Source organism: Myotis lucifugus, unplaced genomic scaffold (assembly GCF_000147115.1).
Source record: "Myotis lucifugus unplaced genomic scaffold, Myoluc2.0 scaffold_310, whole genome shotgun sequence".
NCBI lineage: Eukaryota > Metazoa > Chordata > Mammalia > Chiroptera > Vespertilionidae > Myotis > Myotis lucifugus.
Genome location: NW_005871358.1, coordinates 1,267,644 through 1,283,720, shown reverse-complemented (window position 1 = coordinate 1,283,720; position 16,077 = coordinate 1,267,644). Strand labels below are relative to the sequence as shown.

At 37.2% G+C, this 16,077-nt stretch overlaps 1 protein-coding gene across 1 annotated transcript; it reads left to right on the top strand.

The window, feature by feature from the left end:
* The first annotated feature begins 209 nt into the window (after positions 1 to 209).
* On the top strand, positions 210 to 1,133 carry LOC102426116 (olfactory receptor 7A5-like). Its single transcript, XM_014465775.1, has one exon. It carries the CDS (start codon positions 210 to 212, stop codon positions 1,131 to 1,133), a length of 924 nt encoding a protein of 307 aa, XP_014321261.1.
* The last annotated feature ends 14,944 nt before the right edge of the window (positions 1,134 to 16,077 follow it).

Sequence of the window (16,077 nt, the reverse complement as noted above, 5' to 3'; positions counted from 1 at the left end):
CATGCCCAGGTAGTGGACTTGATCTCCAGTAGGGGACATGCAGGAGGCAGCCAATCAATGATTCTCTCTCATCATTGATGTCTCTATCTCTCTCCCTCTCCCTTCCTCTTTGAAGTCAATATGTGCCATTTATTCTCAGTTACTAATGCTTGCTAATGTGAAAATTAGTTATTGATTTTTTTCTATTTCCTGGTAGTCACCTTCAACACATGGAACCAGGCAATGGTACGCAAATTTCAGAATTTCTTCTTCTGGGACTTTCACAGTCAGTAGAGCTACAGTCCCTCATATTTGGGCTTTTCCTCTCCATGTACCTGGTCACTATGTTTGGAAACTTGCTCATCATCCTAGCCGTCAGCTCAGACTCCCACCTCCACACGCCCATGTACTTCTTCCTGTCCAACCTGTCCTTGGTAGACATATGTTTCACCTCCACCACCGTCCCAAAGATGCTGGTGAACATCCAGACACAAAGCAAAGTCATCACCTATGAAGGCTGCATCACCCAGCTGTATTTTTATACAATCTTTGCAGTGTTGGACAACTTTATCCTGACCGTGATGGCCTATGACCGGTTTGTGGCCATCTGCCACCCCCTGCACTACATGGTCATCATGAATTCCCGGCTCTGTGGACTGCTGGTTCTGCTGTCCTGGATTATGAGTGCCATGGTTTCCTTGCTACATAGCTTAATGGTGTTGCGTCTGTCCTTCTGCTCAGACTTAGAAATCTCCCACTTTTTCTGTGAACTCAATCAGGTGCTCCAACTTGCCTGTTCTGACATCTTTCTTAACAACATTATGATATATTTTTTAACTGGGCTGCTGGGCGGTGGTCCCCTTGCTGGGATCCTTTATTCTTACTCTAAGATAGTCTCCTGTATATGTGGAATCCCATCAGCTCAGGGGAAGTATAAAGCATTTTCTACCTGTGCATCTCACCTCTCAGTTGTCTCCTTATTTTATGGTACAAGCCTAGGAGTGTATCTCAGCTCTGCTGCTACCCAAAATGCACACTCAAGTACAACAGCCTCAGTGATGTACACTGTGGTCACACCTATGCTGAATCCCTTCATCTACAGTCTGAGGAACAATGACATAAAGAGGGCCCTGCAAAGATTCTTTGGCAGGTAAGCTTTTCAAGGGCCAACTGTACCAGTCTGAAGAAGTGCCCATGAATGCAGGCTTCAAAGCCTCAGAGCCTGATGTTCTGACACAAATAAAGCCAATCTTTGGACCATACATAATTGGAAATTCTCAGTTATCTCATGAGTTAACTTGAATTACTTTAGCATAATCTCTTATGACATATATCATTTCAAGTAATTTTTCTATTGTTTTCCTGAAAAAATAGTCATGAATTATACTACCCCAATGAACAAAACTACATTTGGCTACTAAGGGCATTTACATAATTTTATTGTAGTGGAAAATCTGAGACCAGAGTCTTCATGGTGCACATGTACTTATTAAAGTGTGGATATGATGTCTATTTGTTAGGGTTCTTGTTCACTGGGGTGAAAAATTACCTGGAGAGTTTTATGCCTTTTTTCTGAACTATTTTCCTGTTTCTGCTGAAAATCTTTCAATATACTCCCTAGAAATGTGCCTCCTTTTAGTGCTCTAAATTAACTATCTCCCCTTTTCTAAACTTTTTCAAATCCACTGAAGAGACAGTGAATGAACAATCTCAATGTCATACAATACATATCTCCTATATACTCAGAAATATCTTTAGTCTTTATGATCAAAGGATGAATTACACAGGAGTTGAAATCCTGCCCAGTCATGTGAGTAAGCATCACAAATTTTCCTGCAAAAACATGCATGTCCTTCCACCCTGTCCTGACTACCTGGAAGGGAACTCAGTGGAGGCACTTTTATACAGTTATCTGAAATGCATTTGAATAACAGAGTGATTGTGAGTGCTGTCCTGAAATATCAGTACAAATGCCAAAAGTAAGAAGTAGCAAATTACTATAATTTCCCTCCGTTCTGTTCATTTTGATTATTGTACTAATTCTCTGTTGCTATTTAATAAGCCATCCTAAAAGCAAGTGGTTTAATATTATTCCTTTATTTTCTAATAGGTTTGTGAAGTGGGGAGGTGTTCTGACTCTGCTGGTCTCCTAAGATGGCATATGATCTTAGAGAAGAGAGTGAGAATAAATATATGTTTAATGAGCAGATGTAGTCAGCTATGGGTCAGCTATGGCTCTGCTGAGCTGAGCTGGGCTTTCTAATATATTGGGGGCTCAGCTATGGTGACTGATCTAGGGAGGGCTTGGCTGGAATAAATGAGCTCTGTCTGCATGGCCTTTCCTCTGGAAGGCCCCCTGAATTTGTTCACATGGCTGAGCCAGGTTTCTGAGTGAGAGGAGTAGAAATGCACCAAGGCCTGATAAAGTGCACTGTCACTTCCACCATATTTAATTGGCAATAACAACTAAAAAATCCTAAATCCAGCTCAGATTCAAAGGTGGAGAAAAAGACGCCACCTCTGGATGGGAGAAGCTCACAGTCACATTGCCAAAGACTTGGATGAATTGGAGCCCCTCTGCAAACATTCTACCACTTGTGTAAATGTCAATTCAGCGAAGTTTTATTTCTACATCCGCCCTGAATGGCTGAATGATCTTAGAGAAGAGAGTGAGAGTAAATATATGTTTAATGAGCAGATGTGAAAATTCTACACTAACAGGTTGAGCCCTCCAAATATAAGCATGTCGCCTCTGCCACTTGCCTCCCACTTATTATATCTAGGCTGAAAAGAAATAAAGATTTTCCCTTCCAGATGTCTCAACTCCAAGGACTTAACTCATTGATTAACAGAGCTAAAGAGCTGTTGCTTTTCTGATTGCATCTTTTTTTGGCACACTCCTGTAGACATTGCTTTTCTGTTTACTGGCCTGCTCTTAACATATTCATCAGGATTTCCAATCTGATACTTGTATTTCTTGGGGGTGGAGGTCCTGAGGGAAGAAGATGGCATTTGAAATGCACATACAACAGAGAAAGAGGAATTTGAAAGGGGAGGGAGAGTTGCTGTGTAAGTTCCACTGAGAATATCCTGAATATGAGAGTTGAGGAGAGAGAAGAATCTCTGGAGACTGCCATGTAACCAGCAGTAAGTGATGTTGCAAGTGCCTTGCCAGCATCCCTTCCAGTAGAAGACAGGTTTTATGACCACTAAGTATTAACTTATGTAGAAAAAAAAACCTCTAAATTCTTCACCTGGTCTCCTTATGACATTTCATTTGTCTATTTTACTAATTACCTTCTGGAAGTCTTCTAATTTGCTCTTTAGCTCTTTGGAGAAGGAAACACACCCCCAAAAGGAAATGAGCATTCATTGTTGAGTGTCCTGCCTGCTAGGGACGACACCTGGAAAGAAGGAGTCCAATGGGATGAGAGATACACATGGAGGTGCAAACACATCTCCCAACGGTCAATTTGGCACAAGGTTGCATTCTGCTTTCCTCTCTCGCCTCATGAGAATCAACTCTTTCAGGGATTAGAGAGCCAAACGAGTGTTTCGCTAATGAGGCTCATGGGAATTCAGCCCCTAAAGCCTCAGACACTGTAAATGCTTCTACTATACTCTCTCAAGTCTCGTTTACTAATATCCGGTGATGAGCAAACCCAACAGGACTTCCAGAGGTCTCGTGAGTGGTTCCATCTATCTTCCCTTCCTGCAGACAGGAGTTTCAACTTCATCCGTCATCTAAGGAAAAACTGGGCCCATGAAGTCAGACTGTTCCTTGATCATATCTAGTTAAGCCACAGTATCTTCACGGTGTCAGGGGATGTGGCAGAGCATAATGGACTCCTTTATTGGTAGTAACTTTGGGGGTATCAACAGGGATAACAAGTAAATAAACATTGGATAATACAGAGCCCTACCAAGTTAGTGTCCTTCGTCTCAGTGGGGGATTCTGAGGACACTGAAATATCCTTTCTCTTCAATGGGTCTCCTCTGGTATTAACTCTCAGTCCTGAGGCCTCCCTTCCCCAACAGCATTTCCTCTTGTTTCACTGCTTTTTCTTACTCCCTCATTGGTGGAAATATCTGTCAAACATTCCACAGTGTGTCCTTTCAGGTGTTCAACAAATACAGATTCGGTGATGACAGCACGGAAGGCAGTAGACTGTGTTCTAGGGTTAAAGGACAGAATACGACATTGTAATTTCTTTCTAGGTGCATAAAGTTTAAGGGGAAGATATGTGGAAATAAACAAAGACAATATCCTGAGATAGAACTACAATCCTGGGAAAGTGATCAAAAGGTAGTCAACTCTTTCTGGGGACATTAATGAAGGCTACAGACAAGCTTATAATTGTACTGAGCTTTGAAGCTGCAGTGAATTCTTCCAGTGAATATAGGATAAGAGTCAGTAGGGAAGTAAATGTAGAGGTTAATTACACTGTAAAGTGTGCGTAGATTATACAAATGGTTCTAATATCTAACCAATAATAAAGACAGGGGATGAAAAGTGAAATGCGAGTTGGGCCATGTGGCAGCCAATATAACAGAGACCTTTTATATTTTATTAGTTACTACATTTATATTAATTCTGAAATCACTGGAGTGACTGCAGGATTATAGCCACTGATATCCCTGATCAGGTTCACTTTGTGGGAAGATCACCCATGCTGACATGAGGAACGAAGAATTGCTGATTTCAAAGCCATACATAGAGAGTGGTAGTGGAAAAGGCAGTCTAGATTTTGATAGGAGGTGTGAATAAATCTGTTGGGCAGTTGAAACTGTGTACCCAAAAATTCACTGATTAAAGCTGGCACAGGCAAGCATTTTCTATTCATTATTTTACTCAATTATGTCAATATCTCTACAGATTGGTACCATGATCCCTATTTTATGGGTACAGAATATGAGACTTACACCAGTGGCAATGCTAACAAAAGGCACACAATGGAATCCAGAGTCAAGCACAGAGCTCATTATTTCCAAGGTTCTCTGTTCATATTTCACTAATATTTTTTATTTTAATAAACTTTATTTTTAAAACGGTTTTAGATTTATAAAAACCGTTAAAATCTATTTAAAATCTCCTGTCCAGGATACAATGTTACATTTAGAGGTCATTTATCTTTAGACTCTTCTTTGCTATGATCATTTCTGACTTCCCTTGTTTTTTAAATAATATTTTTATTTTTAATTACAGTTAATGTACAATATTATATTAGTTTCTGGTGTATAACCCATTTATTAAGCAGTTCTTTCACTTATTAACTGTTCACCCCCATAAATCTAGTACCCATCTGACACCATATATAGTTATTACAATATTATTGACTATATTTCCTATGCTGTATTTTACATCCCATGACTATTCTGTTACTACCAATTTGTACTTCTTATTCCCTTCACCCTTTTACACCCTTCCCCAACCCCGTCCCATCTGGCTACCATCAAAATGCTCTCTGTATCTATGAGTCTGTTTTTGTTCTGCTTGTTCATTTATTTTGTTTTTTAGATTCTACATATATGTGAAATCGTCTGGCATTTGTCTTTTTCTGTCTGATTTATTTCACTCAGCACAATATCCTCTAGGACCATCCATGTGGTTGCAGATGGCAAGATTTCATTCTTTTTTGGCTGATTCATATTTCATTGCATATATGCACTCCTTTATCCATTCATCTATGATGAACACTTAGGATGCGTCCATATCATGGCTACTGTAAATAATGCTGCAATAAATATTTGGATGTACATGTCTTTTTTATTTAGTGTTTTTGGTTATTTCTGATAAATACCCAGAAGTAAAATTGCTTGGTCATTCTTTGTCACTTGTTATAAAGTCTCTTTTGTCTGATATAAGTATTGCAACCTCAACTTTTGTTGTTATTTACATTTTCATGAAATATCTTTGTCCATCCTTTTACTTTCAGTCTGTGTGTATCTTTTAATATGAAGTAGGTCTCTTGTAGACAACATATGTAAGTGTCTTCTTTTGTTATCCTTTCAGACACCATATGTCCTTCTATTAAAGTATTTAATCCATTTTCATTTAAAGTAATTATTGATAGATAGGTATTTATCACCATTTTATTATTCACCTTTTTTTCTTCTTCTTCTTAAAGACCCTTTAACATTTCTTATAATACTGGTTTAGTGGTGATGAACTACTTTAGCTTTTTCTTGAGTAGGAAGCCTTCATCTGTCCTTTGATTCTAAATGATAGCCCTGCTGGGTAGAGTAATCTTGATTGTAGATCCTTGCTCTTTTGTACCAATCTAATCTGACCTGCAAATTTTCTGTTGAGAAATCAGCTGACAGTCTTATGTGACCTCCCTTGTAGATAAATAATTGCTTTTCTCTTAGTGCTTTTCTTTTAAGATTCTCTTTGTCTTTAACCTTTGGCATTTTAATTATGATGTGTCTTGGTGTGGGTCTCTTTTACCTCATCTTGTTTGGGACTCTCTGTACTCCCTGAGGTTGTGTCTCTATTTCATTCACCAGGTTAGGAAAGTTTTTTTGTCATTATTTTTTCAAATAGGTTTTCAATTCCTTGCTCTCTATTTCCTCCTCTGCCAGCCCATGATGTAAATGTTGGTATGCTTGAAGTTGTCCCACAGGCTCCTTAAACTGTCCTCATTTTTTTAAATTCTCTTTTTCTTTTGCTGTTCTGATTGTTTCCTGCTCTCTTATCTTTCAAATTACTGATTTGATCCTCTGCTTCATCTACTATACTGCTGATTCTCTATAATGTACTCTTTATTTCAGTTATTATAGTCTTCACTTCTAACTGGTTCTTTTTTATGTTTTCTATCTTCTTTTATATGTTTTCTATTTCTTTGTAGAAGTTCTCACTAAGTTCATCTATTCTTCCCCTAGGTTCATTAAGTATTCTTATAATCAGTGTTTTGAATTCTGCATCCAGTAGATTGCTTATCTCCATTTGTTTAGTTGTTTTCTTAGTTTTGGTCTTTTCTTTCATTTGAAACATGTTTCTTTGTCTCCTCATTTTGGTTACCTCCTTGTGTTTGTTTCTATGTAGAACTGTTACATCTCCAAGTCTTGGTAGAGTGGCCTTATGTACTAAGTGTCCTGTAGGACCCAGTGGCACAGCCTCCATAGTAACCCACTGTCATCAATGGATAGATCTTCTCAAGAAAATATCAACAAGGAAACAGTGACCTTAAACAACACACTAGATCAGATAGATTTAATTGATATCTACAGAACATTTTATAGCTGCAGAGAATACATTCTTCTCAAGTACACATGGAACATTTTCAAAGATAGACCACATGTTAGGACACACAAAGAAAATCTCAATAAATTAAAAAAGATTAAAATCATATCAAGAATCTTTTCTGACCACAATGGCAAGAAACTAAAAGCCAAACACAATTTTAAAAAACAAAAACATTCAAATACATGGAGGCTAAATAGAATATTATTAAATAATCAATGGATTACCAGTAAGATCAAGGAATAAATAAAAAATTGCTTTGAAACAAATGCAAATAAACACACTAAAACCCAAAATATATGGGGCACAGTGAATGGAGTCCTGAGAGGGAAGTTCATAGAATTGCAGGCCTACCTCAAGAAGCAAGAAAAATATCTGTCAAACAATCTAACATGACACCTAAAAGGATTGAAAAAAGAACAGCAGGAAAAGCCCAGAGTAAGTAGAAGGAAGGAAATAATAAAGGTTAAGAAAGGTAAGAACAATGAATTCGGTAATGTAGCAGAATACAAAATTAACACCCAGAAATCTCTGGCCTTTTTATACACCAATAATGAACTCACAGAAAGAGAAATGAAAAAAACAATCCCATTTACCATTGCACCAAAAAAGAAGATACCTAAAAATAAACTTAACTAAAGAGGTAAAAGACCTGAGCTCAGAAAATTATAGGACATTGAAAAAAGAGATAGAGGAAGACATAAACAAATGGAAGAACCTACCATGGTCATGGATTGATAGAATCAACATCATTAAATGTCCATATTGCCCAAACTAATCTACAGATTCAATGCAATCCCAATTAAAATACCAATGGCATATTTCAAAGATCTAGAACAAACTCTCCAAAAATTCATCCGGAATAAAAAAAGACCCCGAATAGCCACAGCAATCCTGAGAAAGAACAAAGTTAGAGGGATCACAATACCAGATATCAAGCTATATTATCAAGCCACAGTTCTCAAAGCTGCCTGGTACTGGCACAAGAACAGACCTATAGACCAATGGAACAGAATAGAGAACCCAAAAATTGACCCAAGCCATTATGCTCAATTAATATTTGACAAAGGAAGCAAGAGCATACAATGGAATCAAGACAGTCTCTTCAATAAATGGTATTGGGAAATGTGGTCAGATACACGCAAAAAAAAAAATGAAACTAGATCACCAACCTACACCATACACAAAAAACAAACTCAAAATAGCTAAAGGACTTAAATGTAAGACAGAAAACCATAAAAATCCTACAAGACTCCATAGGCAGCAAAATAGCAGACATATGTCATAGCAATATCTTTACTGACACAGCTCCTAGGGCAATGGAAACTAAGGAGAAAATAAACAAATGGGACTACATCAAAATAAAAAGCTTCTGCACAGCAAAAGAAACCATCAACAAAACAACAAGAAAGACCACCGCATGGAAGAACATATTTGCCATCGATATTTCAGATAATGGTTTAAACTCCAAAGTTTACAGAGAACTCATACAACTTAACAAAAGGAAGAGAAATGATCAAATCAAAAAATGGGCAAAGGATCTAAATAGACATTTCTCAAAAGAGGACATACAAAGGCCGAGAGACATATGAAAACATGCTCAAAGTCATTAATCATCTGAGAAATGCAAATCAAAACAACAATGAGATACCATCTCACACTTGTCAGTATGGCTATCATCAACAAATCAATAAATGACAAGGTCTGGGGAGGATATGGAGAAAAAGGAACCCTCCTGCACTGCTGGTGGGAATGCAGACTGGTGCAGCCATTGTGGAAAACAGTATGGAGTTTCCTCAAAAAGTTAAAAATGGAACTCCCATTTGACCCAGTAATCCCACTTCTAGGACTATATTCCAAGAAACCAGAAACACCAATCAGAAAGGATATATGTACCCCTATGTTCATAGCAGCACAATTTACAATAGCTAAGATTTGGAAACAACCTAAGTGCCCATCAGCAGATGAGTGGATTAAAAAACTGTGGTACATCTACACAATGGAATACTATGCCGCTATAAAAAAGAAGGCACTTTTACCATTTGCAACAGCATGTATGGAACTGGAGACCATTATGCTAAGCGAAATAAGCCAGTCGGAGAAAGGTAAATATCACATGATCTCACTCATATGTGAGATATAATGATCAACATAATTTGATGAACAAGAATAGATCCAGAGACAAATGGCAGGGGAAGAGGGAGTTAGAGAGCAACTAAAAGACTTGTATGCATGCATATAAGCATAACCAATGGACACAGACACTGGGGCAGTGGGGGCTTGCCTAGGGTGGGAATGGCTGGGTGGGGGGGGTCAATCAGAGAAAAGTAGACATATGTAAAACTTTAGAAAATAAATTTAAAAAAGAAATAATACAGATTATAAAATATAAATGTATTATAAAAATAAATAAAAATTAAAAAGAGTAACCAAAGCTAAATAAATAAATAAATGTCAAAATAGAAGTAAATGACATAGACATTTTTTAAAAATCAATTAAACCAAAAGCTGGTGTTTGAAAGGATAAACAAGATTGATGCACTTTTAACCAGACTCATCAAAAAACAAAGAGAGTGTACCCACATAAATATAGTCAGAAATGTAGGAGGAGAAACAACAATAGACATCACAGAAATACAATATTTGTAATAAAATAACCTGAGCAACTATATGTCAACAAAATAGACAACCTGGGCAAAAAGGATAAATTCCTAGAAACATACAATCTTCCAACACTAAATCAAGAACAGAATAAATGATTAGACCAATAACAACTAATGATATAGAAACAGTAATCAAAAACCTTCCAACAAACAAAAGCCCTGGACCACATGGGTTCACAGGCTAATTTTACCAAACATTCAGAGAACTACCACCTATCCTTTTCAAACTATTCCAAAAAATCCAAGAGGAGGAAAGACTTCCAAGCTCTTTTTTGGAGGCCAACCTTATCCTAATACCAAAACTAGATAAAGACCCAACAAAGAAAAAAATTATAGGCCAATATCCCTGATGAACATAGATGCTAAAACTTTAACAAAAATATTAGCAAATCAGATCCAGCAATACATTAAAAAAATAATATATCATGATAAACTGAGACTTATTCCAGGGATGTAAGATTAGTATAATATCCACAAATCAATAAATGTGATACATCCCATAAACAAAATGAAAGATAATAATCATATGACCATATCAATAGATGCAGAAAAATCATTCAATAAAATCCAGCACCCATTTATGATGAATAGAGGGAACATGCCTTAATGTAATAAGTGCCATATATGACAGACCCACAGCTAGCATCATACTTCATTGGCAAAACTAAAAATATTTCCCTTCAGATTAGGAACAAGGCAGGGATGTCTGCTATCACCACTCCTATTCAACACTAGAGGCCTGATGCATGAAATTCATGCAAGGGTAGGCCTACCTTCCCCCAGCTGCTGGCACCAGCTTCCCTCTGGCAACTGGGACCTGGGCTTCGCTCGGCCACTGGCAAGCACCCAGAACCCGGGCTTCCCTCTGGCCCCGGCTTCATCCAGAAGGATGTCCAGAATGACATCTGGTCTAATTAGCATATTATCCTTTTATTATTATAGATAGTACTGGAAGTCCTAACAATATCAATCAGAGAAGAAGAAAAACTAAAAGACATCCAAATTGGAAAGCAAGAAGTAAAATTGTCATTATTTGCAGATGACATTATACTGTATATAGAGAACCCTAACAATTCCACCAAAAACTACTGGAATTGATCAATGAATTCAGTAAAGTAGCAGGATACAAAATATTCAGAAACCAGTTGCATTTTTATATACCAATAGTAAGGTATCAGAAAGTGAAACTAAGAAAAAAAATTCCATTTACAATTGCATAAACAATACCTAGGAATAAAATTAACCAAGGATACAAAACACCTATACTAGGAAAATTATAAGACACTGAAGAAAGAAACTGAAGAAGATACAAATAAGTGGAAGCATATATTGTGTTCATGAACAGGAAGAATTAACATCATTACAATCTCCATATTACTCAAAGCAACCTATAGATTTAGCACAATTTCTACCAAGATACAAATGGCATATTTCATATAACTAAAACAAATGTTCCAAAAATTTATATGGAACCACAAAAGACCCTGAATAACTACCACAATCTTGGAGGAATCATGCTACCTGATATCAAACTATACTACAAGGCCATAGTAATCAAAACAGCATGTAACTGGCTTAAAAACAGATATAGAGAGTCCAGAAATAAACCCATGCCTTTATGGTCAATTAATATTTGATGAAGGAGGTAAGAACATACAATGGGGTAAAGACAGTCAATTGCCAGTTTATGCCATGAATTATCAGTGCCCTCTTTACTACTGCTAATAGAATCACTTGCATCCTTATATCTAATCATGTTTGAGAAACTCCGGAACAAATTTAGAAAACTTACATTGCTTGGGATGGTATAGCTCAGTGGTTGAGTATGGACCCATGTACCAAAAGTCACTGGTTTGATTCCTGGTCAGGCACATGCCCAGGTTACAGACTCTACCTTCAGTGGGGGCTGTGCAGGAGGCAACTGATTGATGTTTCTCTCTCATAGATGTTTCTATCTCTCTCCCTCTCTCTTCCTCTTGCTCTAAAAATCATTTTTAAATATTAAAAATAAAAAAGAAAACTCACACTAGTGAAATAAATTATTGAATAATTAAATAGGTAGATAGATGATAGATAACTGAGAAGAGACAAATCTTCTTTGCCAAAGAATTTCAATCATGTATACAGATAGTCTGTGCTCAAGGAAGTGGAGAATAATTTACTACTAATGAAGTGTTGGCAACACTTAGTAGCTTTCTTACAAAATGTAAAGTATGAAAAGGAAAGAAAAAGAGTAACTTTAAAGTGGAGAAATCTGACAAACAATACCTCAGTCATATGGTCAAAGTCAACATGAAGATTGGTAAATCATGATGATAGTATGCATCCTCGATATGAAGTGATGGAAAATGGCAACCTCTGTGATCTTCTCCCCCACCAAAAATGTATAGCCCCAGTCTAATTGTGAGATAACCATCAGGCAAATTTCAATTGAAGGAAATTTTTCAAAATACCTGAGCAGTGATCCTCAAAACTATCAAGTTACACAAAACAATGAAAGTCTGAGAAACTTTTGTAACCAAGTGGAGCCTGAAGAGAAATGATGGCTAAATGCAATGCATTCTGACCAAAAACACTAATTTGGAAAAATATATGCACCCCTATGTTCATTGCAGCATTATTTACAATATCCAAGGTTTGGAAGCAGCCAAAGAGCCCATTAGTAGATGAGTGGATAAAAAAGCTGTGGTACATCTACTCAATGGAATACTACTCAGCCATAAAAATGAAGGAAATCTTAACTTTTGAGAGAGTGTGATGAACCTGGAGAGTACTATGGTAAGTGAAATGAGCCAGTCAGAGAAAGACAAGTACCATATGATTTCATTTATATGTGGAATTTAATGCACAAAATAAGCTAACAAAGTGGAGACAGACTCATGGATAAAGATAATAGACTGACAACTGTCAAAGGGGAGGGGATGAGGGGTTGGGTGAGAAAGGTAAAGGGATTAAGCAAAAAAAAAAAAAGACTCATGGACACAGACAACAGTATGGTAATTGCCAGAGGGAAGGGGGTGGGGGAAAAATAGAACTGGGTAAATGGTGATGGAGGGAGACTTGACTTGGGGTGGTAAACACACCATACAATATTCAGATGATGTACTGTAGAATCATATACCTGAAACCTATAGTATTTTATTAACAAATGTCACCCCAATAAATTCAATTAAAAAACAAAAATAAATAAATAAATAAAAATAAATGCAATGCATTCTGAAGGACAGCTGTTAATCATAAAGGAAAGTAATACTTTTGCAATTTACTTGTAAATATAAAACTGTTCAAAAATAGTTTATTAAAAAATAAAATTATTACTGGCTTGCAGAAGTCTTGGAAATAGTGATCTCTGAGCCTGACTCCAGACTCCATTGCATGCTTCTTCTAAATCTCACATTCTTCATTGAAAAAATCAGAATGATACCATTTACATAGAATTTCCGAAAGAATTAAACAAAATAAGCAATATAAAATGGCCACCTATGTCTATAATTAACAGTACATTTTGGATAATTATTTAAATGCTCATAGATGTATCTTCCACCTCCCAGTTCCACTTCCATTTTCTGTTCCCACCCCTCTCTTTATGACCTTCACAGCAGCAATAATGTGTTCCTCCCATTGACCCAGGTGACTATCTCACAGGAAAAGCCTGATCATGGACATCACCTGATATAAACCCTTCTCTGATTCTGAAATTAATTTCAGAATTATGTGTCAATTCTGTCACCAGAATGTAAGGCTCTCTGCTAATGGGCAGCTCTTTCCTCACCAGGCCCAAATTTCAGTTTTCACTAGCCTCACATCGCCGGTCAGATAGTAAATACTATTTTTCATTTCCTAAACACAATACCCAGTTTATTTAATCGCCACATTTGCTGAAATTCTTCTGGAGTACTCTCACATTTTCCCCACCTGAAAAAACTCCACATCTACGTCAAAGCTCCGGACATTTATAAACTTGACTGTGATGCCTTCACTAATCTTTCCAGGAAAAGTCTACTATTTTAGGACTCACTTCCTCAGAATCAAAGTGCCATATTAGGATACTGCATTATTTATATTTATCTGTCTCTTCCCCAATTTAGACCACAAGCACTGTGGGAGACTGTACAACATTTTAATAACTTCCTTATTCCCAGAATATGTTAGTGCCTATCATGCAGTAATTTCTCAGTAAATATTTGTGAATGACTAAAAGAACAACTGAGTGAGTGACCTTAAAAAGAGATATCTATAACAATAGGAAGAAAAGGGAAACAGTGAAACAACAGAACATGTAGTTAAGAGAGGAAGCCCATGCAATTGACAACTAACATCAGAGGAGACAAGTGGGAGCAAGCAGGTATTCTAGCACATTCAGAATCAACCTCCAGAATTTGGGACTTAAATTTGCCAGGATTTTGTATCCTCAAACATTACTTTATATCACAGGAAGTTACTACCAATAAAGAGTCCTATGCACCATTATCACAACTTAACAAAATGAAGATAATCCAATTAAAATGGGCAAAGGATCTAAATAGACATTTCTCATAAGTGGACATACAGAAGGCCAAGAGGCATATGAAAAAAAATGCTCAAAGTCACTAATCATCTGAGAGATGCAAATCAAAACCGCAATGAGGTACCACCTCACACCTGTCAGAATGGCTATCAACAAACAAGTGTTGGCGAGGATGTGGGGAAAAAAGGAACCCTCATACACTGCTGATGGGAATGCACACTGGTGTAGCCACTGTGGATAACAGTATGGAGTTTCCTCAAAAAGTTAAAAATGGAACTCCTATTTGACCCAGTGATCCCATTTCTAGGAATATATCCTAAGAAATAAGAAACACCAATCAGAAAGAATGTTCATAGCCCAACAATTTACAATAGCTAAGATTTGAAACACATGAGTGGATTAAAAAACGGTGGTACATCTACACAATGAAATACTACTCAGCTGTGAAAAAGAAGGACCTCTTACCATTTACGACAGCATGGATGGACCTAAAAAGCATTATGCTAAGTGAAATAAGCCAGTCGGAGAAAGATAAATATCATATGATCTCACTCAGATGTGGAATCTAATGAACAATAGAAACTGATGAACAAAAATAGATCCAAAATCATAGAAGCTCTGAACAGACTGTCAAACCTCAGAGGGAAGGCAGGGGAGAGTGGGTGGGTGGGAAGAGATCAACCAATGAACTTGTATGCATAATATGCATAACCCAAGAACACAGACAATAGGGGGGGGCGGTGAAGGCCTGAGGTGGGGGGCGGGGTGGCTGGGAGAGGTCAATGGGGGAATAAGGGGACATATGTAATACTTTCAACAATAAAGATTAAATAATAGCCTGGCTGGTTTGGCTCACTGGATAGAGCGTCGGCCTGGGGACTGAAGGGTCCCAGGTTCGATTCCGGTCGGGGGCATGTACCTTGGTTGCAGGCACACCCCCAGTGGGGGATGTGCAGGAGACAGCTGATCGATTCTTCTCTCTCATCGATGTTTCTAACTCTCTATCCCTCTCCCTTCCTCTCTGTAAAAAATCAATAAAATATATTTTTTAAAAAAAGATTAAATAATAATAAGATAAAATGTTATTTAAGTGGGATATCAATACCAGCTTTATTAACTTGGGATTATAATATGAAGACAATTAAACAATTTTGTGAAACAAGAAAATTAAAAGCAAAAAATTAATATAATGTTGGAGGAGTAATAGAAATAACTAAATTTGCATGATTCGTCGCTATTCACAAAGGAGTATATGAAGGATATTGTTTTTTAGGTATTTCTAGTAGACTATATAATTTGTCTGTTCCTTTACCTGTTTTATCTCATTGAATTCTCCCAACAATGTCATGAAAATAACTATTCCCATATTACAAAAACCTTTAGGGATGTGTGTGCCCGATATGATAAAACCATTAACTGCAACTTTTCTCACCTTCCTATCTCAACAAATTCTTGTTTGACTGGAATCCCTAGAGTAAAAGCAATAGGGAAAAGCAAGAATGAAAAGGAGTAACTCATAGAACTCAAGACCCAGGATAGAAAGCTCTCAGTAAATATGAGCTAGGCCAGTGGTTGGCAAACTGCGGCTTGCGAGCCACATGCTGCTCTTTTGCCCCTTGAGTGTGGCCACGAAGTTTCAATCGCACTGTACATGCACGCCTGTACATGGTATTTTGTGGAAGAGC